The following is a 24,853-nucleotide window of genomic DNA, read 5'->3' on the forward strand; positions in this document are numbered from 1 at the left end:
TAATATTGGCCAGGATGGTGCCGGCAGCGGGAGGGTCGGGGGGGGGTCGGGCAGCCTGGAGGTTTTATTGTTTACTCCGTACCTTCGTTGGCTACTTGGCTCCCTAGAGTACCTACCCTACCCTACCCTACCAAGGTATCCATCCATCCATAGTTGTACTTTTGCTTTCACCTGTCCTGTCTCAATTGGAGTCATATCTGATTTGGGCTGGGTCTGGTAAATTATAAGAACTGAACAATGGACAAATTGTCCCATTGGCAGAAGCATGAATACCTAACCTAACCTAACCTAACCCTTCTTCACTTCCATCTCATCATTGGCAGTGAGTGCATGTCGGGCAGGGCAACGTGAAAACGCGGCGATGCCATCTTACGAGATTGTAAGGTAAATTTACTGTCGGGCACTGGGACTGGGCCACACACCACTTCTCCGCATTACATTACCTTATTAGGGCCCGTTTGGCTCGGAAGTGACACTTCGTGTTACTTCCTGAAGTGACAAGGCACGGTCCAGCTATGTCGGATTCTTAACCGAGATGCAAAAGTAACGCTAAGATTCCTTTGTCCCACTGAAATTTAGTAGGGATTAAGAATAGAAATTAAGTCGTGTCATCAAGGCATTGATGCCGATTTTGATAGGTACTAGTTCCAGTGGATTATACGCTAGAGGGTGCGCTAGAAGGGCTCCTAAAGGCCCTGTAGTGAGTACCTTATTAGGGTAGTACAAACTCACTTTCAGGGAGGTAACTACTTAAGTTTTAGGGTACTTTCTTACTTCGTTTTAATATAATCGCAAATCTTGTAATTTACGTGTTTTAAAAAAAACTTTCTTAGATGCACTTAGTTATTAAAACGTTTTAAATCATTTGTATTAAACAGATTATTTTTAAATATTGTACTTAAAAAGTTATATTTAATTCAAAAGAACGTCCTTTAGTTGAGCTTCAAAGGACATGATAAAGTGACACTTTTAACGTGATTTCGACTTTTGGTATTAACTACAGCGAATAACTAAAGTTGACAGAAGTGACAGTTATTTCTAAAAGTAACAAAATCGAGCTAAACAGAATTGTCACTTATTTGTTATTTCTCAAAGTGACGGAAGTGACGATTTTGTTATTTCGAGCTTTAGTGTCACTCCCAAGTGTCACTTCCGAGCCAAACGGGCCCTTAAGGTACCCCCGCGTGACGGGCACAATTGCACCATCATATTTCTTATTGTTCAGATTTGCATCCGTCTCCCTCCCAGCTACCACATTTGGATCTCAGTGCATTGTGAGAGACACACGGTCGACGAGAGTAAAAGTGATGAGCGCAGTGCCCTCCACCGGCCCCTTTTTTGAGCCGGACAGTCATGTTTGCACCCCAAGTCATCGGACTGTAGATAATCGGTCTTGTTCGGGTCGCGAGGTGGAAAGGAGGGGGCTTAAGTACTGTAAAAAGGAAGCATCTCCGTAGCACTTACTGTACTGCTTTACTTTACCACTCGCCGTAGAGATCTCTGTCAGCAGCTCAGCGCAGATGGTATATGGATTGTACCCATGCTCCGGGGCATGAATGTCAACATGCGACCTCACCCTGCCGCTCGGCTCATTCTTCATACAGTTCGCACACAATCGCACTCTGCACTGCACAGTCTCCTACAAACCTTGGACTTATATATCGCTTGCACTTCTCTCGAATCTCTTTAGCACTCACATGAATCGACCGCATTGCTCGTTGCTTTTTCCTCACCGGCAACATATCTCCCAATGCCAACTCATCAGTCCTCGCTTCCTCAAATCCTCGCCTCGCCCTCGCCCTAGCCCTCGCCTACCTACCCGCAACAATAATAGGTGCCCACGCTCGCAACAGATATGACCTGTCCTGCTTGGTAGGTAAAGTTCACTTCGCTTCCAAGCAACAAACTGGCATAGCGACCAGAGCAAAACTGAGAATGGAACAACTCACTCTTCCATCGGGCATCAACCACAACCTCATCCTCATGCCCATCCCATCCCTTCTTTTGGGTACAGTGAGGCTGGTGACCGAAAGTCCACGCTGCGTGTTACACGTATCCATCATCTATAAGCTCGTGCTCCTCCGCCTTCCCCCGCCCGCCCAACGGTGTTCTCTTCGGCTTATTTCGCAGCTGGTTCCGCAGCCGGGGACACAGACTTACGAACTTGATGAGTTGGGGATTTGTGTGCAGGCGGGCTCTGCGTCTTCCTTGCTGCATGTGCAGTTGAACGCATGCACGGCTAGGTCAGCAGCTACCTGGGTTGGTTGGGCTTACTGCCAGGCCGCTACGAGACTGGACGATTGGAGGACTGGATGGACAAGCTAGAGGGTATTCCCGTTTGGCCGCTCACTCTCCAGCCCGCCGCGTCGAGACGTGCATCAGAAGGTCAAGCCCTAGAAACCCAGTGGTTGTCGTTGGATGTCAGGGCCCGCTAAACGTCTGCGCATGCTATTCTATGCCATGCGGCCCTAATCCTCAGTTAGGCTCCGTTACAGTCGCTAGTGCACGTTCAAGCTTCACTTCTCAGTTGCTGCAGGATGGAGGAGTTGGGATTCCAGGAGGAGGATCTGACCCGAAGCAAGACTGGGAAGGGAAGACATCTCGCTTGGTATGAAGGGGGCGAGGGCTAGGCGAGCTCACCTGTCTGGCTTCGCGTTCAGGCCCCTCAAATGAATTGTACATTGGCTGGCTAATTTACATGATGCAATTCCGTGACGTCTCATGATGGCTATCTGTCTGTCTTGATGCATGTGGAGAGGAGAGAATCCTGAGGGTCATCATCGCGTCCCATAAGCTCAACGCCAGAACGCCCCACCTGTTCTAATGCTCCGATCCAGTTTGAAAGACAGTGGTGAATAAGGTATCTATAACACGGGCTATTCAATCAATCATCGTCTTCTTCTTCATCTTTGTCCTTCTTTTTCGAAAGCTGGTCTTTCCATAGCTTGTTGGCTTTCTTGTTGTCGATGTGTGGAAAGACCAAATCGAAGACGTCCGAGTACCATTTCGCTGGATGACCTTCGATTCCATCTTTGATGTTCTGTTCAATGTCAACCTCTGTCTGAGACACAAGGGGAAGCGATACTTACATCTGGGAGCTCTAGCCAGTCTGACATGTTGTCTGCTGGGAAAATGATTGTCTTTGACCCAGCTCGGCGAGCTGCCACAGTCTTCTCTCGAAGACCACCAATTCTCAGAACTTTGCCGGTGACAGTGAGCTCGCCAGTCATCGCAATCGTAGGGTCAAGCGGCTGATTTAAAGCCAGAGATAATAACGAAGTTGCCATAGTGATACCCGCCGAAGGTCCGTCCTTTTGGACAGCACCCTCTGGGCAATGGAGATGTACCTTAGCTTTATCGAAGAAACGGTTGTCAGGGAATTGCTTCGCCATTACTGACTTTGCAAAAGAGTATGCGATGGAGGTCGACTCTTTCATGACAGCTTTCAAATTTCCTGTCGTTGCAAGTCCAGGACGAGAATCTCGACTGAGTGCGCTCTCCAAAATGGATTCGACGTATAGCGCAGCTCCTCCCATCTGTGTCCACGCGAGACCCATGGCAACTCCTGGGGGTGTTATATCATATAATCGATCAGAGGTAAACACTGGAGGACCAACATAATCCTTAAGGTTCTCCTTGTCGATAGTTACGTGAACGGTCTCAGGAACTTTAAGACTGACTCGTGGCACTTCTGTGGTTTCCTTCTCGATATTCTCCGATGTCACCTTGACATCAGTCTCGTCCTTCTTCGACTCTTCCTGTGCCGCTTTGCCTTCCTCGGTCAAAGCCTCTGCTTCAGGCAGGACGGACTCGCCAAGTTCTTGCACAATCTTCAAAGCAGACTTGCGATACACTTTCTCAATCTGCTTCTTCAGATTTCGAACTCCCGACTCCCGGCAATACTTGTTGATCAATTCTTCTATGGCACCCTTGCTGAGGTTGACATCGACGTCCTTCAGGCCTGCCAAGTCCTTCGCTGCCGGTCCTAGGTACCGTTCTGCGATTGCCATCTTCTCGTCAGCGACGTATCCAGATAATTCGATCATCTCCATTCGGTCAAGAAGTGGTCGGGGAATGGTGTCAGTCATGTTGGCGGTACAAACAAAGAGGACCTTGGAAAGGTCAACAGGCACATCCAAATAATGATCCAAGAATGAATTGTTTTGCTCGGGATCAAGCAATTCCAACAAGGCAGATGCTGGATCGCCTTGATGGCCTCGTCCGATCTTATCAATCTCGTCGATCAAGATCAAAGGGTTTTCGGTCTGGCATTTCTTCAGAGCCTGGATAATTCGCCCAGGGAGAGCACCGACGTACGTCCTTCGGTGACCCTTGATCTCTGCAACATCTGTGAGACCTCCAACACTGAATCTGTAATATTGTCTGTTGAGCGCCCTTGCAATACTCTTTCCAATACTTGTCTTTCCAACCCCCGGAGGACCCACAAAACATAAGATCTTGCCCTCGACCGTGCCTCGTAGCTTTCCAACGGCGATGAATTCCAGAATGCGATCTTTCACATCTTTCAATCCGTGATGATCTTCGTCTAGGACCGTCATGGCATTGCTTATTCCAAAGTTCTCAGCACTGCGCTGGCCCCAGGGAATTTGTGTCAACCAGTCTAGGTAGTTCCTTGTTACGTTAAATTCGGAAGCAGCTGGTTCCAAATGGGCTAGCTTGTTCAGCTCTTCGTCAAAGACCTTCTTAACAGGCTCTGGCATTGCCAGTTTCTGGCCCCTCTCTCTGAACTTCTCTACGAGCTTGTCTTTACCATCAGATTCGATGCCAAGTTCCCTTCGGATACCCTTCATCTGCTCCATGAGCCAGTACTCTCGTTGTCTCTTCTGGATCGACTTCTCGACATCCTTAGTAATCTTGGACTGTAGTTGAGCATTCATGAGCTCTTTTTTCAACACAACGAGGGCCTTTTGTAGCCTGTCTTCGACATTCAAGGTCTCAAGGACTTCTTGTAGCTCAGCAACTTCGCCAGCTGACACCGCGGCAGCGAAATCTGCAAGTTTGGCTGGTTCTTGCATAACATTTCCGGCAGATTGGCTCATAGAGAAACTCGAAATCTGATCGCGGAAAAGAGTATTCATGGCCGCAACTTCTTTAAACACATTGATAATTTCATTCGTGAGAGCCCGAATCATAGCGCTTTTAGGATCGTGAGGCTCTTCCGTCAGGTTCTCTACCTTGGCTAGACTGACTGGATATTTTCGGAGGAAAGACGTAGGGTCATAGGGAGTTGGTACCTCGGCGGGCTTTGGCACAACTGCTCCCTCCTCGAAACTAGCCACAACATCACCTTTCTTTTCCTGTGATCCCTCCTCTTTGGTTGGCTTTGGTGGAATGATATCTGGCACCACCGGGGGATCTGGGGTTGACCCATCCCCCTTTTTAACCTCAACGGATGTGGTTCCATCGACGTTGCTTATCAGGGCAGACATCTTTATCCTGCGGTGAGGGTAGAAAACAGCAGTCAGGGCAGTTTCATCTCCATGAACTGGGAATGCACTTGTGATCTGCGCGAAAACTCCAACATCATGCACTTGGTCCACATTCTCGATTATGTCCCCATCCGCATTCTCGTCCTTGAACAAGAATGCCCCAATATATGGTTGGCCCCTTTTGATCATATCTTGTATTGCGGCGACAACATTGGGATCTCGAACCGTGATCGCTTTGTAAAACCCAGGGAAGAGGGGCCGTTTTGATATTGGGAGTGCCATGACCTGTGGATAGACATCTGGAACTGTGGGTTTCTGCAATGCTTTCTCAGCAGATGGCTTCCGCCCCTTCTTTCCCCCATCTCCGCTCCCAGAGTCCCCGGCTGCTCCTGACGCTGCGGCACTCCCTTTGCCATCTGCCGCACTACCGGATGAGGCATTACCACCTGAAGGTATCGATTCCGGGCTCTTGGTCTTGGTCTCTGCAACATTGTCTCCACTGACTTCCTTGGGCTCCTCGATTTTATCCTTTGCATGCTCTTCTGTGACCTCCTCTACCGCATCCTTTGCCGGCTTGCTTGCGTCTTTCCTCCGCGCAGGAGACGTCGAGAATCTTGAGTTTGCCCATAATGGTTGGATTGGAAGTAACGGTCGTAAGGAAGGAGAAGTAGCGGCAGGAATGCGACTCCTTTGCGATGTAGTATATAATCTGCTAGAAACATTCGAACTGCGCCTAGAAGCTCCTCTTGTCGTGTTGCGGAACGCAAGCCGCCATGGTAGATTCTGGCTGTACAGCATAACTTCGGGACCTTTTCGAGAGGGAAATCGTACTCTGAACGGAATCTCGCTTCAGAGAAGCAATGTTTGATCGGGTCTTGACTGAGGTAGTCTGATGTGAAGGGTGAATGGCCGCGTAAAAGATTGTTGAAGCCGAGGGTTAAAAATGTCGAAAAGTCGAGGCATCAACACTTCGCAAGCTCCCGAGTCGAATTGTCATCATCGCTTTCAAACGCCGGCGCTTTAAAGGCCGATGGAACCTTTAGCGCGTCGGTTAAGATTCGCCCTGCCCCCTCTTTGTCAACAACCGAAGTGACGAGCATTTATGTAGAAACCAGGCTTTACACTCGCGACAACTCATTCTTTTGTCAGCTGATTAATGAAGTTTCGGAAAGAGCGGCTCCCCTCATTTACTAGATAATGAATACTATTCCAACGCCCGCAAAGTGCTCGATCACTCCAGATTTATTCGTAGACTCAGCGAGTCACATTTGGTATACTCGCATCCATTCTTTCACCCCAGAGTTCCATTAACCTAAGCTATTGTCTAAATACCCTGATTTCAATCACCGCTAGAGAATGAACGATGTGGTCCCCAAAACAACCTTTGCTCCTTGTGATGCTTGTATGCGTTTCTGACCTTGTCACCCCATTTATTTCCACGCATTCAGTCCTGCCCATGGATCACTAGAGCTCTGTTGCTGCTGTGGCTGATTAGGTCGTTGCTGGTTACCATACCCATAATCGCCTTGAGGCGCTCCAGGTTGCTGGAAAGTTTGCTGTGGGCCAAGGGGTGGAGGGCCGCGAGGGGGTGGTGGCGGAATGTATCCTTGGGGAAGATATTGCTGCTGACCTTGTGGCTGATGCATCGGTCGAAAGTTTGTTTGGCTCTGCGAAAAGGATGTTTGAGTTGGAGGTGGCGATACCGGTGGGTACATGCCAGGGTTATAGCCATCTTGAGGCTGTGGTGTTGGCTTCTGAGCATATGGATCTGGCCTTGCTTGTTGTTGCGTGGGATAGAAAGAACCATTTTGCGGACCACCAAATGATGGGTGGGCCGACTGAGGGTGTGCCGATTGTGGTGGCGGTGAGGTTGGAACTTGGTACTGCCCAGCGAGATTGGTTTGGGGATATCTGGCAGATGGAGAGGAAGAGTTGTAGGAGACTGACTGTGCTCGAGGAGGTTTGTTTGTTGACGGTGATGTGGATGGATCCATTGACATGCGTTCCATGAGTCCCCTCAGACGTTCGCGTTCCCTTTCTGCCTCGCCACTAGCATTCCGATTTCGGTCCTGCTCGATTTGGCTAAGAAGCTGAGCTCCTTCGGATCGTCGATTATTGACGAACGTCTCAACATTTTTATCTAGGCTATCCACCGTATCTTTCATCTCGCTGTACCATTGCTTGGCCGCCTGAAGTCCGGCCTCAAGATCGAGAAATTCCTGATACACTCGCTTGTACTTGGACATTACGGAAGATCTTTGCCTGGTTATGCTTTCGTATTTGCTCTGTTCTGATCGGACACGCTTGTCCTGCAGTAATGTGTTGAAGGTTGAAGTGAGCTCCTTCATGAGAGATGACTGCTTGTGGTTCGCTGATAAGAGGCGGCTTTGGTGTGGTCTGAATTTTTCCAGCTCTGCCTGAAATAGTTGATTCTCATAATTTGAAATTGACTTTTTGTTCAATATCAGCACCTGTGAAATATCGTCGTTATGAATCTGATCTTCGTTAGTGATTTCTTGTATCCGAGTAACCTTAAATAGACGAACCTTCTCTTTCAAATCCTTCAACACTTGAGCCCGTTCACGCTTGATCAAGTTCAACTTTTTCAGAATCTCCTCCACTTTTGCTATCTGGTCCATCACACTCAGACCTCGATCTTCGAAATCATCATCTAGCAGATTGCCCTCTCCCCCTATTGGACTTCCAACGTTCTTCGATTTGCCACCCACCTGTATCAAGGCTTTCTGGAACAGCACATCCGCTTCACCAATCTCACCAGCTGACCGCATCTCGTCAAAGTCAACTTCATGCTGCCGCATTTTGGAGTATAGTTGATTGTCGCTTCGGGCAGCTTCATCCAAAGCATCTCGATAGTTCCGAATGTCGCTCTTCAGGGTCGAAGTCAAACGAGAACTCGGTTGCTGGGTCCAGTCTCCCTCGTACTTGGACCGCATTTTCTCACACACGCTCTCCTCCATGTCCAACTGCCTCGTACTTCTGTCTAGGACAGTCACAATACCTTCTTTACTTGACTTCAAGAAATCAAACGTCGAAGCCGGTCCATCATGATTTGCCACATCGTCACACCAGCCTCGGAATTCGTCATCCGCTGTCAACTCTTGATCAAACCCGCCCTTGAGTACCTGTAAAGCATTAGGCAACCTTAAATAGTCGAGGCTGGCAGCCATCTCGCTATTAGCTGTCTCCACCCGCTCCGCCTCGGCCCGTACCAGCTTTGCTTTCTCTTCATCGTATAAACTTGCTGATTCAGTTACAGACATGGGCACAATCTTTTGGAAAATGTCGGGTCCTGTGATTCTTTGAATATCCTGACCAGCATACAACTCACTAACTGGTATTGCTTTTGCAGCCGGAAGTTTTGGAATGACAGCAAGAGCAGCTTCTGCGGGAACAGTCTGGTGGTAAATGTAGTCGTTGTCCTTGATGACCTCTGTGAGCTTTTCTTGGACATTTGTAAGCTGACGTTTGGTGATCTCAACCAAGGCGGTACCCGTTTCTGATGTCAAGTTTGAGTTTGCAGGCACATTTCCAGGAAAGCTATTAGCCAGCTTATGAGCTTCTTTCGCACCAGTCTCGGCAGCTTGTAGTCGCGCAATGGCCGTTCCATGGGAATTTGCATCATCATCAGCCATCGCCTGGTAGAACTGGGCTAATGAAGCCATGTAGTTGGATTTGATCTACGAATTGTGTCAGTGGGGTATCAGACGCATCCAAAACACATAAGGAGAGCTGGGCCAGCATTGCTGGACATCACGCCCCTACTTCTTGGGCCAGAAAGGGCCGAATGATCCTTACCTGAACAACCAAAAGCCAAACTTTCTCAAAAATAGCCTTATTAACGTTTTCCTGAGTTCCTTCGACAGCTTGTGCGTAGAGATATGCCGCTTGACTTGCGAGCTTCGCCAATAGCCCAACCTTCTTACCATCAGCAATCTGCTTTTCTAAGAAGACCTCCTGGCCCTGTGCAAGCATAATCTGTATGAGAGTCTTGACAGTATCCCGGCTAAGATCCGTAGATGGGGCATGTAAGAAATTCTCGTTGATATATGTGAACATGCCCGCCGATGCTTGGAATGAATGATATGCCGTCTTCAGGCCAGAGTCTTCGGAACGAGTCTGATGCGCTGCATGGCATGACAGTACAGCAGAAATGTTGAAGATTATAGAAGCCTTTTCGTATGCCAGGGAATATTGCGAAGTTGGTTTGTGTGTAAACGCATCAAACCTTTGGGGGCTTATTAGCTGATTACAATGTCCACCTTGGCCGGGTATCCATACCATGTGAAGGATATCTTTATGTGGTTCTCATCAACCGGGAATCGAAGGTCGAGTAGTTCCAACTGCCCATAGTATCTGTATAACAAGTCTCGTCCAGCAGCACTATCCTTCCCCGCCCCCCTCATGTCCTGCCGTAACCTGTTCAAAGTTGCGCACTCTTCTGCATAGCGCTCTGGATCATCTCCATATGTCTGCCGGATATACTGCTTCAGGGGCTGGATCCAGTCTATTTCGTTTGTCGCCTTCAGAGGCGCTGATATCATGGGTGCCTGCATCCTGTCCTCCTTCACGGTGCCTTCCACTGTCCTACCACTTCGTATGTCTATCTTCCTAAGGAGATATCTCTCTCCAAGCGCAGTTCTCAAATGGTTCTCAGGGTGTCGTGGTCCTGTCGTGTTCCTGTGAGCTGGTGGTGGGGGATCCCTGAGCGTTCTGGCGTGTTGTTGCGAAATGCGGAGGAGGGGTGGTCTTGTTTGTGCAACACGGTCAGTGTTCAACTGGTGTTAGCGATGGGCCAGGTTCACGCATGCGATGCATCATTCATGATCGGGTAGGTTGCCAGCAGGATGCCCGGGGGCGGTTGGAAGTTGGGGTCGGTTGAAGAATACTGTCGAAACGTGAGGCAAGGCGGACGTAGGATGTAGGTAGGTAAGGTAGTGGTAGTGTTAGCTCCTACGTAGAGTTGCCTCTCAAGCCCATACCGGAAGCCAATGATTAAATCTGAAGCCCTCTGGTTGCGGCAGGCCTGCAGCAGGGCGGCCCCTTGAACGGCCTGGGATCCAGGCTCCAGCTCGAGTGCAGTGCCGACTCCGACCAGCACGAGGGAGGGCCAGAGAGATAAGCGCTGGTAGATACGCGGACTCATTCAGTCACAAAGTCGCAGTGCATAGGTGTATTCACTTCAATTTTATGGTTGCTGGACAGAGCAGGAGCATTCTCCTGTAGCCGCCCGACACAGAAATTGTGTGATTTTCCGCTTTCAGCAATCAGCTGCTGGAGCTTCGTCCACTGGTGGCTGTCTCCTGTGCTGTGAAAGGCGTCTCAATAGCGACTGTACGTCCGTCTGTCTGTACCCGGTACCCAGTACAAAGGCATATGCGGGTGCTGGAACTTCACTGCGAGCCAGTAGTATAGCCTCAGGCCTTTTTCACCATGTTATTGGGCGAGAGTTGATGGGCGGGAAACAGGCTGGGTTGAGAGGGCCGGCAGCAGGCCGCTGTCTGTGCAGTGATCGATTTCAACCATACGCACGGCATCTGCTGTTCTTGTCGGGGGATATCCGAGGACAAATATGCCGATCTCAGCCCCCAAATACCAGTCAGAGGTTGATCCAGAAGGAGGGTCAACATGATCTTTGTGCAAGGCTGACGAGCACGCGGTCAAGTAAGTACTTGAACCAGCCTCGGGCAAAGATGCCGATAGTAGAGAGAGCTCTTGGATCAAGCTCAACGAACGAGAAACAGTGCGTGGCTTCACCAATGAACGGGTGGCTGGAGAGGCTTCGATGAGAAAGAGACTTTCACTAATGAATGGAGGACGAGGAGCAAAGTTTATTGAAATCATGATTCCACCAACCATTTCATGGCTTCTGTAAGAAAACAATGCATCAATCAATAGTTCATCGACATAAACATAACCAGTACTTCCAGACAAGTATTTTGATAGATTGCGTGAGGAGATTCCTCCTTTTGCTTGATTAGTTGAGCAGAGTCTCCTCTCATTGGCCTAATTCTAGTTGTACATGCTGGATATGTGGACAACCCTTAGCTTTTCTATCATACAGACGCCATTGCTCCGTTCCCTCCCACGACCACGATCTCCAACCACGCTGATGCAGTACATACTCAAACACAGAATCAATAATGTTGTACAGTGGACTAAGCACCAGTGCCGGATGCTTTCTTGGGGTCCTTCTCATCTTTGATCGTCCCTTTTTTGGAGACATCTGTTGACATTTCTTCGTTTCCATCCTTAGGATGAGAAACATTGTCAGTCAACTTGTTCCAAACCGACTTGAGAAATCCGTCATGCTTTAGAGATGATCCAGAGTCGGAAGAGCTGAAACAGTTAGCGTCATTCTGTTCCGAAGCTCAGTCATGATGCTCACCTGGCTCGACCGACGTTCATGATTCGCTTGGCGGTTTTGTCGCCCAACTCGTCAGCAAGCATCTCAACAATTGTGCGCTGATTGGCACTGAGATACTTCGGCACGTTCACTTTAAACTCAACCTTTAGATCGCCAGCACCTCTTCTCCCGTCCAGCCTCTTCATGCCCTTACCCCCCAAAGTGATCTTGTCTCCAGTTCCAGTTCCAGTAGCTACTTTGACGTTGACATCACCATCCAGAGTAGGAATTTTGACTTCCCCACCAAGCAAGCCAGTAGTCAGAGGAATCGTGGCTGTGTAGAGAATATCGGATCCGGAACGGCGATATTTTGGATCCGTTGCGACTCTCACAAGTACGTACAGATCTCCTCGCATGGATCTTTGGTCTGGGTTGGCAGCATTTCCAGTTGCCGCTGCATCTCCTTCACGGTCGAGTCGAAGTCGCATCCCGTCTTCAATGCCACCTGGAATATCAATAGTGACAGTCTTCCGTTCTCTCACTACACCATTCCCAGAACATGTCCTACACTCTCCTCCCTTGGGGATTGTGACTCCTTGCCCACCACAGGCACTACACGTCGACGCCATTTGAAATCCACCCTGTACAAAATGAACCCGAGTTCCGGTACCACCACAAGATCTGCATTCGGATCGCTTCGCTCCAGCTTTCAGTCCATTTCCAGAGCATGTCTTGCAAGTCGACAATGGCGTCAAGTTTATGGCCTTACTTGTACCTTTCGCGGCCTCCATAAAAGATATATTGACTTGCGTTTCGATGTTCTCTCCGACGAGAATCTCCTCCTGAAATGGATTTCGACCTGGCGACGAGCGGCCTCTTCTTCCTCCAGTAAATCCTTTGAACAGGTCCTCGAAATTGAAATCGGCTCCAAATCCTCCTCCAAACCCACCAGGAAATCCACCAGCCCCTGCACCCCCACCAAATCCACCGCCAAAACCACCTCCAAACGGACTTCCACCACCAGCTCCAGGTCCCGCTGGGTTCCCGCCTTGGTCAAAAGCTGCCGCTCCAAATTGATCCCATGCAGCTTTCTTCTGAGCATCCGTCAAAAGCTCATACGCGGATTGTGCCTCTGCAAATCTATCCTTTGCCGTCGGATCCTTATTTGTATCCGGATGGTATTTCTTCGCCAATCCGTAGTAAGCCTTCTTAATGTCGGCCGCTGAAGCATTTTTGTCGACGCCTAGGACAGTATATGGGTTCTTGGTGGCGTGTAGGCTCGAAGTTGGATGGAAAGCCTGTGGAAGTTAGTAGAATTCCAAGTCTTCTTGATTCAAACACAGCCTACTCTTCTCTGCGAGACCGCATTTAGAGATTTCGACCGTCTTGCAGCAGCACCGGGCCTCCTTGACTGCTGCGACACCGTTGAACATAGTGCCCGTGATGGTTGTCTCTTCGAGACCTCGTTCTGAAATCGATTTTGTCTGGAGGCGTTGGCAGGGCACAGTACTCGACTTGTTGTGGCGGCCCTGCTGAGTATAGTTGTTGTCCCAGCGTTCATGATGGTATGTTATAATAGATCATTGAAACAAGAGTCTAGGTCGGGCTTCAGTTCGTGCAGGAAGTCTGATGTTTCGGGTCACTGATTTTTGGTTGAGAATACTGCTGTGTTGAGCTCGGCTGTGGTTGTGTTCTGAACTTTTTTTGACAGTCACCATTTCGCAACGGCTCTGATTGGCTGGGGGCTAGTCCACCGAAATGCCGAGATGAAGCACGAAGCTTCTGTTAACACGAGATGGGCTTGCTTCACAACCTCACCAAATTGTGGTAGCAAAAGGTGTGGTATGGCAATTTTTTAGTTGACTCCCCCCCCCCGCCAAATGCGTAAGTCATATTGTAGTGAAGAGGTTTCTAATCCTGCATATGAGTACAGGGCTAATACACACAGCGTCGGTCTACCAAGAATACCTTAAGGATTGGTCGCAAACAAACTTTTCTGTGTGTAAGGTGGTTGTGTGCTATCTGAAGGAATTCCATACAATTCTTTGGATTCCACAGTAGGGTATCATAATCTATTTCATCGCCCCGGTTCCAACGCCGCCATCCAGAAAACTTACGCCATGACAATGACCGAACGTGACGAATATACAGTTCTGCTTCATCGAGGTCGCTGGGGATAGAATCTCATACGAAAATTCTTGTCTACCTTCTATTAGTCCCATAATTCTGGAATTTTGTGCTAGACGCTTGGCCGTTAAAGACTTACCCTGCCATCGAACCTTGTACAGAAAGTCCACAACGACTTCATTCTCGGCGATACCCATACTGTTGAAGTGCTTTCTTACGGTATTCGCTAACTGTTCCTTGCTCTGCCTGCGCTGCTCTTTCCGACGTGACATTGAAGGTGACATATGACCAATAGGAGATCGGGAGAGAACAAGTTGATTGTAGGGGTTGTTGAATGCGGCGGGCGTATTCAAATGATAATCAAATCGGTAACCGTGTAGAACTGCAGCATCAAAGGTAGACCATTGAAGCTGAAGAGCTATGTTAGCAGAGTGGCATATATCCATCGCCAATTCGGCAACCTACACCGGGAGCGTTTTCTGCAACGGCTGTCATGGAAGCTCCTGCAGCTGTGCTACTAGGCCCTGCAGTCACAACATCTCTCAAAGAGCTTCCGCCAGCTGCATTGCCAGCAACGCGTCGACCTTTGCCATTCGTGGCATTCGCAGTGCTTGTGGTGGCCTTCTCCTTCGTACTTGACGCTTCAGACCTCGAATCGTCTGGCTGAGGTTTTGATCTTGGAGGGGCCATGCAGAATCGTAATATAGATTGATACTTGAATTCAATAGCCGCGTATCTGCGTGAGAGTGTGAACTTCAGATTCGTGGTCGGGTTTAAACCATTGCAATTGAGAGATAATGGAGGCGGCTGGAAACGTGTGGTGACCTCACGCGTCCATGACACGCTAGGAGATAGGTAATTCCGAGTGAGCTCCAAAGGGAAGGACTGGAGTCGTTCGCTTATCCGGGTAGTTTTTCCTTCCGATCGCCACCCGAAGCCGAACTCCCCTCCCGCTGAGAAGCCCCAAAGGCACTTCAGAGCATCTTTTCAAATCGCCCATTCAGCTTACTGTCCCATCCTCAAAACAGATCTTCGTTGCCATTTGTTGTAATAATTTCTCATTCATGAGGCAATGAGAATGATCATTAACCCTGCCTAGCACCCCGACTTTTGGGGAATGCGGTTTTTGAGGCGTCCCGCGCTGTCTCAGCCTTCCGGATCCTGTCGCTCATGCATATGCCAAGTGGCCCTGACGAGATGCTGTCAACACCTGGCCTATCACCGCTAGCACATTGTGGTCAGATGAAGAAGCTTGTGAAGACTTTTCCCCATGCCGCCTCTCCCCAGAGGCTTTAGCGCAGGACCTCTGGTGCAGGTCCAGGCGAGGGAAGAGAGCCGATGCTGCCGCCGCCGCCTGTTCACCTACGGGGGTAAGCCTTAGAACGGTCAAGGTGCGGGTTGCTGACGAAGAGCAAGGGGGCCATCAAGAAAGGATTTTCCCCAAAAGCAAGTCCTGCACGGGAGCTGTCTTGGGGCGGCATGCCCCATTTGTGGGCGCGGTGTGGACCGATCCGGAGAATCAAATCTTCAACAGCAATTTCTTCCCTGTCAGTTTTCTCCCCAAGGTCAAGCCTCTGTTGTTGTCTTCAAGCTGGGAAATATTAATGCACTTCCCATGGCTGGATCGACAAGCTATGCTTTCCCATTATTCTCCGTGATGTTCAGCTAATGATACCCACCTGGACCCTGTCATCATACTAGACTCACCATGGAGTAGCTTGATGACATCTTTCTCAACCTTCTACACTGAGAACTGGAACCATCCGCAATGAGGTGCTGATTCAAAGTGCAAAGGTTCATGGACGAAGAAGAAATGTGCTAGTCTCATCGATCATCGGCGTGGAAAATATTGGGCTTGTCTTCAGACTGCTCTGGAAAGAACAGACTGGGTCGACAAGACTGAGAAGCACATGACATGGGAAGATCTTCTCCACACAAGCCGGGGATGCAACCCACTGTTCAGGTGCTAAGGCCAGTGTTACCACCGGTTGTCACTCGAAGACGAGGGCATGGGGAAGACCCCAACGGTGCTACAAGAAAGGGAGAGTCAAACCCTTTGCGTTTGCCATGTGTATCAGACATTACTTGAGGGGGCCGATGGACTAAGTGTCTGGAGGTAATGCCACGATGCGGAGTGGGATGGATCTATCTCCACATGGGGGTCACTGGCTAGGATAGGTCCGCTCGAGATTCAGAGGGGCTACATCTGGCTAAGGGTGGACAATTCTGCGAACAGAAAGTAGCCAGTATTTTGAGACACGCGGCATGGGAGAATCTGCTGATGCTTGCGGGTTTTAACCAGGCGAAAGTGGCTTGCTTTTTACCCCCTCTTTTCGGTGCTAACCTGGGCTTTCATGTTGCAGAAGGCAAGAGTACCTACCAAAGCACTACTCACTCGTCTCTCGGAGCCAACCGCGCGCGCTGCAGCGGCGCATGGTCAAATAAAATAATAATAATCACACAGACAGAGAATCCGGGACGATGATGCAGTTGGGGGGTCGGGTTGGCTGGCTGGCTGGCTGGACTCGACAAAGATCTCGGCCTTGAACGACGGCCAGCAACAGAGTACAGACACTGATTCGTTGCTGACTGCTGGCTCTGGGCTCTGGGCTCTCAGCTCTACGGCCTACCTGAGGTAAATTTACTGTACTGTACAGTACAGTAGCAGTGCATGTCGTCTGCGCCTGCGCCATCAAGAGGTCATACTCATACTCTTCCACGGCTTCTCCCCATCTTCTGTTCTGCTTCCACCTCCCGCTTCGCGCTACTGTATTGTGCCTATCCGAGCTATCCCTCCCATCTCCCCGTAGTCGGGTTTGGATGTTAGGGTAGCCACACAGCATGCGTGCCTTACCTACCGAGCCTACCATCTGCCCTGTCCTTCTCCACTCCACTCTACTCTACTCTACTCCACGACTAGCTCACCCCGTAGCCCCATATATTGCAGAGTCCATCCATACCTTACCTACCTTTCGTTACCATACCGAGCATACCTTACCTACAGGAGAGGAGAGGAGCACTGCACAATGCACATCCCTGACAGGCATGCACACCACATCACTTATCCCTACGCCTCTGCTCTAGCTGGCCGGCTGGCCTGGCTGGCGTGCTTGGGGCCCCATAAGTATCTCGAGATCCCGCGTCCGTCGCGGAACTACTGGCATTGATAGAACAAACCCCCACTGTCAGTGTCAACCTCACTGCATCACTGCACCTGGCTGCCATTTACTCACCTCACCTCACCTCACCTCACCTCACCTCACCTTACCTCACTTCACTTCACTTCATGTCACTCGGCCTTCCACCGCAGCAGTAAACTTCCAGGACGTCAAACCTTACCTGACGCTCCACCTCATCTTTCTCCACAACCATAACCCTCCCCTCCTGGATTCTCCACGATTCGCAATTAGCTTCCGCGTGCAACGTGCGCCGCCCCTCGATACGGCATCACCGTGCTGCCAACGCGAGAACCACCGTCTGCCCATTCATCTTTTATTGCGCTGAGCAGGTTGTTCGGCATGACTGATTACCGATTCATTCGTACTGCCGATTAGAAGTCGCTCGTTGTTCCGCTTCGTATTTCTACGCAAGTGTCCGTCCAACCTAAGTAGATATCACTTCTTGTGAGCAGAATAGTGTAAGTCGGCGCATGTTGTCTTGCTTTGGCATTTCTCAGAAGCAACCTCTAATATTCCCTCTGCTGCAGATGTGATCTGCGCGTCCGCCAGTGCGCCGCAGAAAGGTCGATGTGAACTTCAAGCCAGAATTAGATACACTTCCACAGGCAACCTCCGACTGGCTTGGGAATATGACTTCAGTATTGGCAGCTCAACCTCTCTCGTTTCCGACGAACAACGTCATGACTCAAATGGACGACCCCGGAAGGGCTCAGGCGCGTAATCCTTCCCAGCACGAGAAGGCCAAGACTGCAGGTGAAGACAAAGTCCGTGGTCGGGGAAGAAGTCGTCAGGACAAGGACAAAGAAGGTAGCGCAGACGGGTCACCAGGGGAAGTTGCAGATGGGCACTCGTCTGGAACCGATGGCCCCTCACGGAAACGCCGGAGGAGCCGTAAAGGCCTTGATAAGAAATTCGAATGTCCCCAAGAAGGCTGTGGGAAGAGTTATTCAAGAGCCGAGCATCTGTAAGAGCCTCAGATCTTCTTCAAGCGCAACATGGCGCCTAACGTAGCCCAGGTATCGCCATCAACTGAATCATACGCCCAAACAGATATATAATTGTGATTTCCCTGATTGCCTCCGTACATTTGTTCGCCAGGACTTATGCAACCGCCACAAAGACAGACACACTGCTAAGGGATCCCAATTGCATCGAAAAGACTCTATGCTTGGGCACGCCCATGCTTCTTCACCAGGGACAGAATCGGGCAGACCGGTGTCTAATCACGGTTCTAATTCTCCTGAGATCATGAGACCAAACCTCTCAGGAATCAAGTCACGGGCCACCCAGATCCAGTACCAGTCACCACAGGAACAAAATCCTAGCTCTTATTCACCAGCTACCAACCCCTCTTCTGGGACTTACTCTGGCGCTGCTTCCTCTAACGGAGCCGACAACTTTCAAGGGGGGGGGGTTAAGAGATCAAATAGCGACAGCCTCCCTCGGAACGAGACTCCAAACATGACTCCAGGAGGGAGAACTCAACGCCATGCAAGCTTTGGAATTTCTGATTCAAAGTCTGTTGATTTCTCGAGACCACATCTGCAAAGCAGTGTAGGCCCGTATGGACTGTTGTCTTCTGCTCCAGGCAACTCAAATTTTCGGCATAGTCAATCAAGTCCACAGCCGTACGTGAGCCAACAAAATTTCACGCCCTTTACATTACCTCCTCCAGGGTTCTCTACTGCGCCAACCGCTATTTCGTCAACACGCGAGTCAGACCCATCCTACCCGACTTCAATGTCAACAGATTATCCAAGCGAAACTACTCATCACTCCCAGTCTGGTCCGGATATGATGCTGCTAGATCAAATGGCAGTGCCTAATACAATGCCTGTATTCGGTGGTGAGGGCTACAATCGATCACCGTTTGCGATTCCCGAAGATTTTGTTGCATACCTGTTCAGCGGTCAGCAAATGGAGAACTCTTCACCAATGGGTCAGATGGGACAGCAGGGTTACGCGAAGTAGGTGAATCCCCTCCTCTTTTATCTAGTACTAATTTGTCTAGCTATCCCGACTCTCAAAATCAGTACTTCGCACAATTCTATCCTAATGACATCAATCTTGGTGGCTTTTTCCCGACTAATCAGCAATCTCATCATCCTATGGCCGTGACTAGCTTGCTCGACACTACTCTGCCAGAGACTATCCTATCGGAAGAGAAGAGCCAGCAAATAGTGGACCTGATCAAGGAACGCTTCAACGAAACCGATCACGCGCCAGTTGCAAGGCAGAAGGAAGCACTGTTGGAAGGTGACCGCAGCGATGACAATCATCTCCTAAGCCGTAAAATGATGCAAACCTACATCGGTAGCTATTGGTATCACTTCAGTGAGCAAGTACCTATTTGTAAGCTTATTCTTCTTGGAACTTCAACAATGGCTACTAATGGACAAACTAGTGCACAAGCCTACCTTCTCTCCGGACAAGACTCCAAATCTTCTCTTGATAGCTATGATGGCCATCGGAGCATCCTGTCTCGATAAGGTTCATGGCTACGACGTGACCCAAGCAGGCGCTGAGCTTTCCAACTTCTTAGCCTGGCATTTGAGGTGGGAAATTTTTAGCGATTATCACTTCCGACCTCCGGCGAAGCTGTGGGTTTTCCAAGCCCTTCTACTTTTGGAGCTGTATGAGAAGATGTATTCGACCAGAGCGTTGCACGAAAGAGCCCATATTCATCATGCTACCACCATAACGCTGATGCGCCGTGGCAGCTCTCTCATTGGAAGGTCGGCTTTGGACTCGCCTCCTAGCATTCGGGATGACAAGCAGGGACAGAACGGGTCTCGGCAGTCCTCCACTTCCGGGGCGAATACACCTGATGAATGGTGGAACCATTGGATCACGAACGAGGCAACGCGACGAGCTGCATTTGCCGCGTTCGTCATTGACTCGACTCACGCTACCATGTTTGGTCACTCAACAGTCATGGTTGCTCATGAAATGCGGCTTCCGCTCCCATGCGACGAAGCATTATGGTCTGCTACAAACAGTGCAGAAGTCGGCAGAATCGAAGCTAGTCTCCAGGCCAATGGTGTCAAGCCAATCTCGTTTTTGGAAGGTCTCAAAAGAACTCTCAATGCCCAGGAAGTTCGTACAAACTCGTTTGGCAGGACCATTCTTATGGCTGGTCTCCTCAGCGTTAGCTGGCACATGAACCAGCGTGATCTCCAAGTAAATTCCCTCGGCGTTTCACAAGCCCTTGGTGGGAGAGACAAATGGAGAGGCTCGCTTACCAGAGCTTTTGACTTATGGATGGCAGATTTCGACAGGTCTTTGGGCCGAAATTCCGATACGATTCCTGGCCCGTACATATATACTGATAAGAAGGAGGACAATGTGGTATTCCAGGGAAGAACCGTACTCCACCACTTAGCCCATATGGCTATGCACGTTGATATTGTCGATTGCCAGATTTTTGCCAGAGCCAAGCGCTTACTGGGCCGTACCATCGGCTCTCAGGATCTGAACAGCGCTCAGCGTCGCATGAAAGATACGTGGGCTCCTACAGCCAAAGCGCGAGATGCCACCTGGTACGCTCTACGATTTCTGTGCACGGTTCTCCTACCAGAAGAATCTGCTTCATCCACCGTCCGCGGTGGCTACAAGGATCCGCCATTTGACTATTCCGCTCGCGATGATGTGCTGCTCAATAGACCGTGGGTCATGTATTTCGCCGCTCTGATTGTTTGGTCCTACGGCTTTGCATTAGAAGGCCCCTCGACAGCGCCTATTCCAGCCGCATACGACTTCGAGGGTCAGGTCAGTGACATGCGAGCATACCTCCGGAAACTCAGTAGTGTCCCATCACCAGAGGAGCTCAAATCTCTGCGAGGTTTCAACGGCTGCAGTGGCATGTTGATGGTCCTCCGCACGGTATTCGAGAAGACGAGATGGGAGCTTCTTCACGAAGCAGCACTCCTCCTTAACAACTGCATCTCCCTCATTGGGGGACAGTCTTGAAAGATGATACGATAATGTGTACATGATTAGTGTTATATCTGATATATTCTTGCTTGTTGTATATCTATATCGATACTGGCACTGTTGGGGCTTGTCAAAATTTACACAAGGCGCAGGTTCTACTTCTTCTGGCTTTTTGCTCACAATACCCAGGCATCATTCTCGGTCTATATGCAATGAATATTATATGTTGGTTAATTGGATTTCATGACAAGTCATTTGCGCTGCGTTCACTTCATATATAGGAAACGCTCCACTAGCTTGGTGAACTATGTTAAGTAGCTTCGCGTCATCAATCATCTATTTGAGAACCTAAAGTACTGCAAGTAGGGCAATCCTTCATCTGAGAATGCATCAACATGACACTGATGTCCACATCCATTCAATAATAATATATATACATAAGAATACACAGTCAATATTTTCTCCAGCCCATTTCAAAATCTCATCCATGAGCACTCATCTATAATTCACAAGCATCATCTTCATCATCCACCGGGGCTGCGGTCGGGCTCACGCTCGCAACGCTGCTTGTTCTCGAGTATGTAATGTCGGGGCTTGCAGAGGCAGCAATTGAGGTCATCGGGCTAACAATAATTGGTACACTTGTGGATTCAGCGGATGGTGTCTCGACTTCTAGAGCTGATGAAGTGGTGGACTCAGTTGCGGTTGTAGGAGCAGGGCTATTAATAATGGGAGCAACGCTTGAAAGAGCTGGGGAAGAGCTCTCAGCAGCTTCTGGGGTAGCAGTTGAAGTAGCAACTGGAGTTGCTTGAGCGACAGGGGAAGATGAAGCCTCAACAGCGTTGCCACTTCCGGTGGCAGCCTTGGGAGCAGACGAGTCGTCTGCTCGGGTGCAGCCACTCTTTGCTGTAATGGCAGCAGGACAGGCAACCTGCTTGAAGGAGACGGTTGGGTTGTCAGCGCCCTAGTAAGGAATCAGTACTGACTTGATTCGAACTCCACAGGCCTCGAAAAGACGAGGCAGGAATGCGAACCTTGAACCACTCAAAGCGCCAGTTGCAACCAGCTTGGAGGGCGGCAGGAAAGCCTGCACACGACGATGCTGCAGAGATACCACCATATTGTGCACCCCATCCTGAAGATGGAGCGCTCCACTCCTGCGTACATCCATTGAAGATTCCGACTCCTCCACCAGGCATGCTGATGTCGAACTGATTTCCGGACAAGTCACCACCCGTGTTGGTAGCTTGGACGACCATCTTCTTCCCAGCGACTGGGCCGCTGGTGAAAGTCAACTCGTAACAAGCGCAGCACCAGCTTGACTCCGAGCCGCCAGCAATGTTGACTGCTGCATAGCCGCATAGCCATAGGCGAGGTCATCGCTTATTGCCCATGGCGACTCGTTCGAACACTGATATGCTCCTCCCCCATTACATCCACTTGCTATAATGCGTTTCAGCGTTCTGTTGCGCATTCAACAGAAACGAGTTATAACTACATACCAGTGTTGTAGTCTGTAAGTGGGCTGTCCTTGATATCACAAGTTGTGACAGGATTTGATCCCGAAGCAAGCTCGGCTTTTCCAGGCCAGGCGCAAGATGGCTTGCAGCAATCCCAGTATCTAGTCGTGGTTCCTGTCCCGGAAGCAAGTGCTTGGATTTGGACGAAGAATGGCAAAAGAGCGAGGAGGGTTCTGGTTGGGAGTTGCATCTTGAAAAACCGGTAGGGCTTGTTTTGGACTTTGGACTTCGAAGTAGAACCGAAAAGGCGCTACGCACGACCGCAAAGACTGATACGTGCAGTTGAAAAGAGTGTCGAGCTCAACTAGGAGCAGGGTGCTGAAAGAGCAGTGGTGAGGTAGGAGGAGCGTGTGGAAACGAGTGAAATAGCCAAAGAAGTTAGATAAAGAGAAGAATAAAAAGAAAGCAGGTTCACAGAACAAGGACAGTAATTATATAGAAACAAGCTTTTTCTCACTGCGGTGAGGACATATCCAATCTCCAGCTTCTGTTTACTTCAAACAGTGGCGGCCCCAGAGCCCCACTGGCAGCCCCGGTCTCTCGTCCCCTTCGGCGAGGATCGTGAGATTGCTGCCATCCCTGGGCTCATCTTCTGCTGGTTGTCTATGCCATATTCCGAACTCTATCGAGCCCATTCGTTCCAACTGAAAAACATTCTTGGTGAAGTAAGCTTGCTTTGGCCAGCTTTTTCTAGCGGGTCCACCAGTCATATCCGAGTCTAGATGAGATGGACGTCGGGATGTGGTGCCACTGTAGCTTGCAGGTCACATGGAGCAGCTAGCAACGACATGTTTGCTTCAAGCATAGCGCCATACAACTCAATCAAGCCTCGTTCAATATTTGTAAAGTGCTTTGAGTCTCAAAAGTGGAACAAGGTGCTCACTTCATTTCAGGAGGAACAAATACTGCATAGTTCGAGGTGGCGGGAATCGGGCGTCGTTATTATAAGTCCTTCGAATGATGGATTTATCCTAAGTAAATGAGCACTTCGATCTCCCTCCGAAGGTAAATATGCAGATTGGTGTATAGGTGACCAGGGGCCAGGGGAGCTCGAGAAGGCACTAAGTACACATGTGGGACGGACTACTGGTATGAGAGAGCACTTCAATGCCTCACATGCCAGAAGTACTTGAGAGAGCTTACGTTTCCTGCCCAGCTCGTCTCGTTTTCTCGGATGCGGATACCTTTCTATTGCTATCAACGGCCAATGGAGAGCTTCAAGAAACTATAGCTTCAAAGGACCCTAGATCTCCACTGAGGTACGCCCAAACGTGTGTCACCATATGTAAATATGCGAAGAGGATGAGGCGTGACACGAGTCCATCGCCTCTTGTCCTTGATGATCTTGTGAATTCCGTCGATTCAAGCAAAAAGCCGCAAATAGAAGGGAATTCCCACAGATAAAGTGACGGGGTATAAGGAAATGAGGTATGCAAAATCTCCGAATAGCCTTGAGGTGTAATGTTTGACAGGCTTCAAGTCCACAGCTATATCTCGTCCACAATTTCATCAACTTTCCTTGCTGCGGGCTTGAAGGGGTGTTCTTCTCCATGTGAAATTGTCACGGTTTTCTGTACGCACATTTCGTGACTTTACATGCGCCAACGAACTATCATTCCGTCTTTGGCTCTTCCGGGGCCATAGTGCCGAAGCTGTGAGAGTATCGGAATTGCTTTGTATAGAATTTGGGCCAATTATCGGCACGGACGAACTTTCGTTTGATACTCTACGTCGTACAATCTAATCTCGACGCCCTTACAAGGTTCTAGGTAAGACTCTCTTAGTCTGTGGGCGGTACATTTACCTGGCGAAGTTCCTCGCCAATATCTATTCATAATTTCTGACCGGGCCAGCCACGGTAGCAAATGGAATTATTGATGTTGCTATTCCTACTACGTGACTGAGTGAGCCACTCGAGCCTGACAAATGCAGTGGGAAGAGCGCGAGCCGCCACTCCGTCTTCGCATCTTAGAGAAACATGTTACTAAGAACATGGGTGTACATGAATGGTGCTGTACGTATTACTGCGTGCCAGGTTTTTGATCGCCTTGTTTTGTTTCACGAGCTGGAAAACGAAGCTCTCTCCAAGCAGAGCATGCGCCAAGACAAGAAGCAGTGCTGCACGAAAACGCCAGTAACAGAAAAGATGGTGTGGGGACTTTGAGAGCATAGGTCCTGGTTAAGAAGGTCTGGATTCAGGCATGTCGTCGAGCCGTGTTCGGGGGAAAGGATCAAAATGGTGTGGTAACACTACAGAAACCCGAGAAAATTGTGGCCAAG

The 24,853-nt window shown here is 49.6% G+C and overlaps 7 protein-coding genes across 7 annotated transcripts; 1 reads left to right on the top strand and 6 right to left on the bottom strand.

Moving 5' to 3' along the window:
- Positions 1 to 2,884: 2,884 nt before the first annotated feature.
- Positions 2,885 to 6,248, bottom strand: PIM1 (ATP-dependent Lon protease pim1; the record flags this gene model as incomplete). The annotated part of the gene is made up of 2 exons (XM_058494065.1): positions 2,885 to 3,040; positions 3,090 to 6,248. The coding sequence occupies 2 exons, from the start codon at positions 6,246 to 6,248 to the stop codon at positions 2,885 to 2,887; spliced, it is 3,315 nt and encodes a 1,104-aa protein (XP_058364267.1).
- Positions 6,249 to 6,880: 632 nt separating this feature from the next.
- Positions 6,881 to 10,024, bottom strand: BRO1 (bck1-like resistance to osmotic shock; the record flags this gene model as incomplete). The annotated part of the gene is made up of 4 exons (XM_058494066.1): positions 6,881 to 7,945; positions 7,997 to 9,148; positions 9,267 to 9,696; positions 9,750 to 10,024. 4 exons carry the CDS (start codon positions 10,022 to 10,024, stop codon positions 6,881 to 6,883), a joined length of 2,922 nt encoding a protein of 973 aa, XP_058364268.1.
- A 1,602-nt stretch (positions 10,025 to 11,626) lies between these two features.
- On the bottom strand, positions 11,627 to 13,375 carry ONS95_000890 (uncharacterized protein; the record flags this gene model as incomplete). The annotated part of the gene is made up of 3 exons (XM_058494067.1): positions 11,627 to 11,807; positions 11,857 to 13,112; positions 13,163 to 13,375. 3 exons carry the CDS (start codon positions 13,373 to 13,375, stop codon positions 11,627 to 11,629), a joined length of 1,650 nt encoding a protein of 549 aa, XP_058364269.1.
- A 597-nt stretch (positions 13,376 to 13,972) lies between these two features.
- Positions 13,973 to 14,631, bottom strand: ONS95_000891 (uncharacterized protein; the record flags this gene model as incomplete). Its single annotated transcript, XM_058494068.1, has 3 exons — positions 13,973 to 14,016; positions 14,081 to 14,351; positions 14,407 to 14,631. The coding sequence occupies 3 exons, from the start codon at positions 14,629 to 14,631 to the stop codon at positions 13,973 to 13,975; spliced, it is 540 nt and encodes a 179-aa protein (XP_058364270.1).
- A 2,259-nt stretch (positions 14,632 to 16,890) lies between these two features.
- On the top strand, positions 16,891 to 21,089 carry ONS95_000892 (uncharacterized protein; the record flags this gene model as incomplete). Its single annotated transcript, XM_058494069.1, has 5 exons — positions 16,891 to 17,578; positions 17,648 to 18,084; positions 18,137 to 19,087; positions 19,132 to 19,472; positions 19,525 to 21,089. Exons 2-5 carry the CDS (start codon positions 17,750 to 17,752, stop codon positions 21,087 to 21,089), a joined length of 3,192 nt encoding a protein of 1,063 aa, XP_058364271.1. The 5' UTR covers positions 16,891 to 17,578; positions 17,648 to 17,749.
- Positions 21,090 to 21,552: 463 nt separating this feature from the next.
- On the bottom strand, positions 21,553 to 22,312 carry ONS95_000893 (uncharacterized protein; the record flags this gene model as incomplete). The annotated part of the gene is made up of 2 exons (XM_058494070.1): positions 21,553 to 22,017; positions 22,088 to 22,312. 2 exons carry the CDS (start codon positions 22,310 to 22,312, stop codon positions 21,553 to 21,555), a joined length of 690 nt encoding a protein of 229 aa, XP_058364272.1.
- Positions 22,313 to 22,344: 32 nt separating this feature from the next.
- On the bottom strand, positions 22,345 to 22,763 carry ONS95_000894 (uncharacterized protein; the record flags this gene model as incomplete). Its single annotated transcript, XM_058494071.1, has 2 exons — positions 22,345 to 22,496; positions 22,556 to 22,763. The coding sequence occupies 2 exons, from the start codon at positions 22,761 to 22,763 to the stop codon at positions 22,345 to 22,347; spliced, it is 360 nt and encodes a 119-aa protein (XP_058364273.1).
- Positions 22,764 to 24,853: the final 2,090 nt, after the last annotated feature.

The sequence above is a fragment of the Cadophora gregata genome, assembly GCF_030347475.1.
Source record: "Cadophora gregata isolate MNR1 chromosome Unknown scaffold_1, whole genome shotgun sequence".
Taxonomy (NCBI): Eukaryota; Fungi; Ascomycota; class Leotiomycetes; order Helotiales; family Ploettnerulaceae; genus Cadophora; species Cadophora gregata.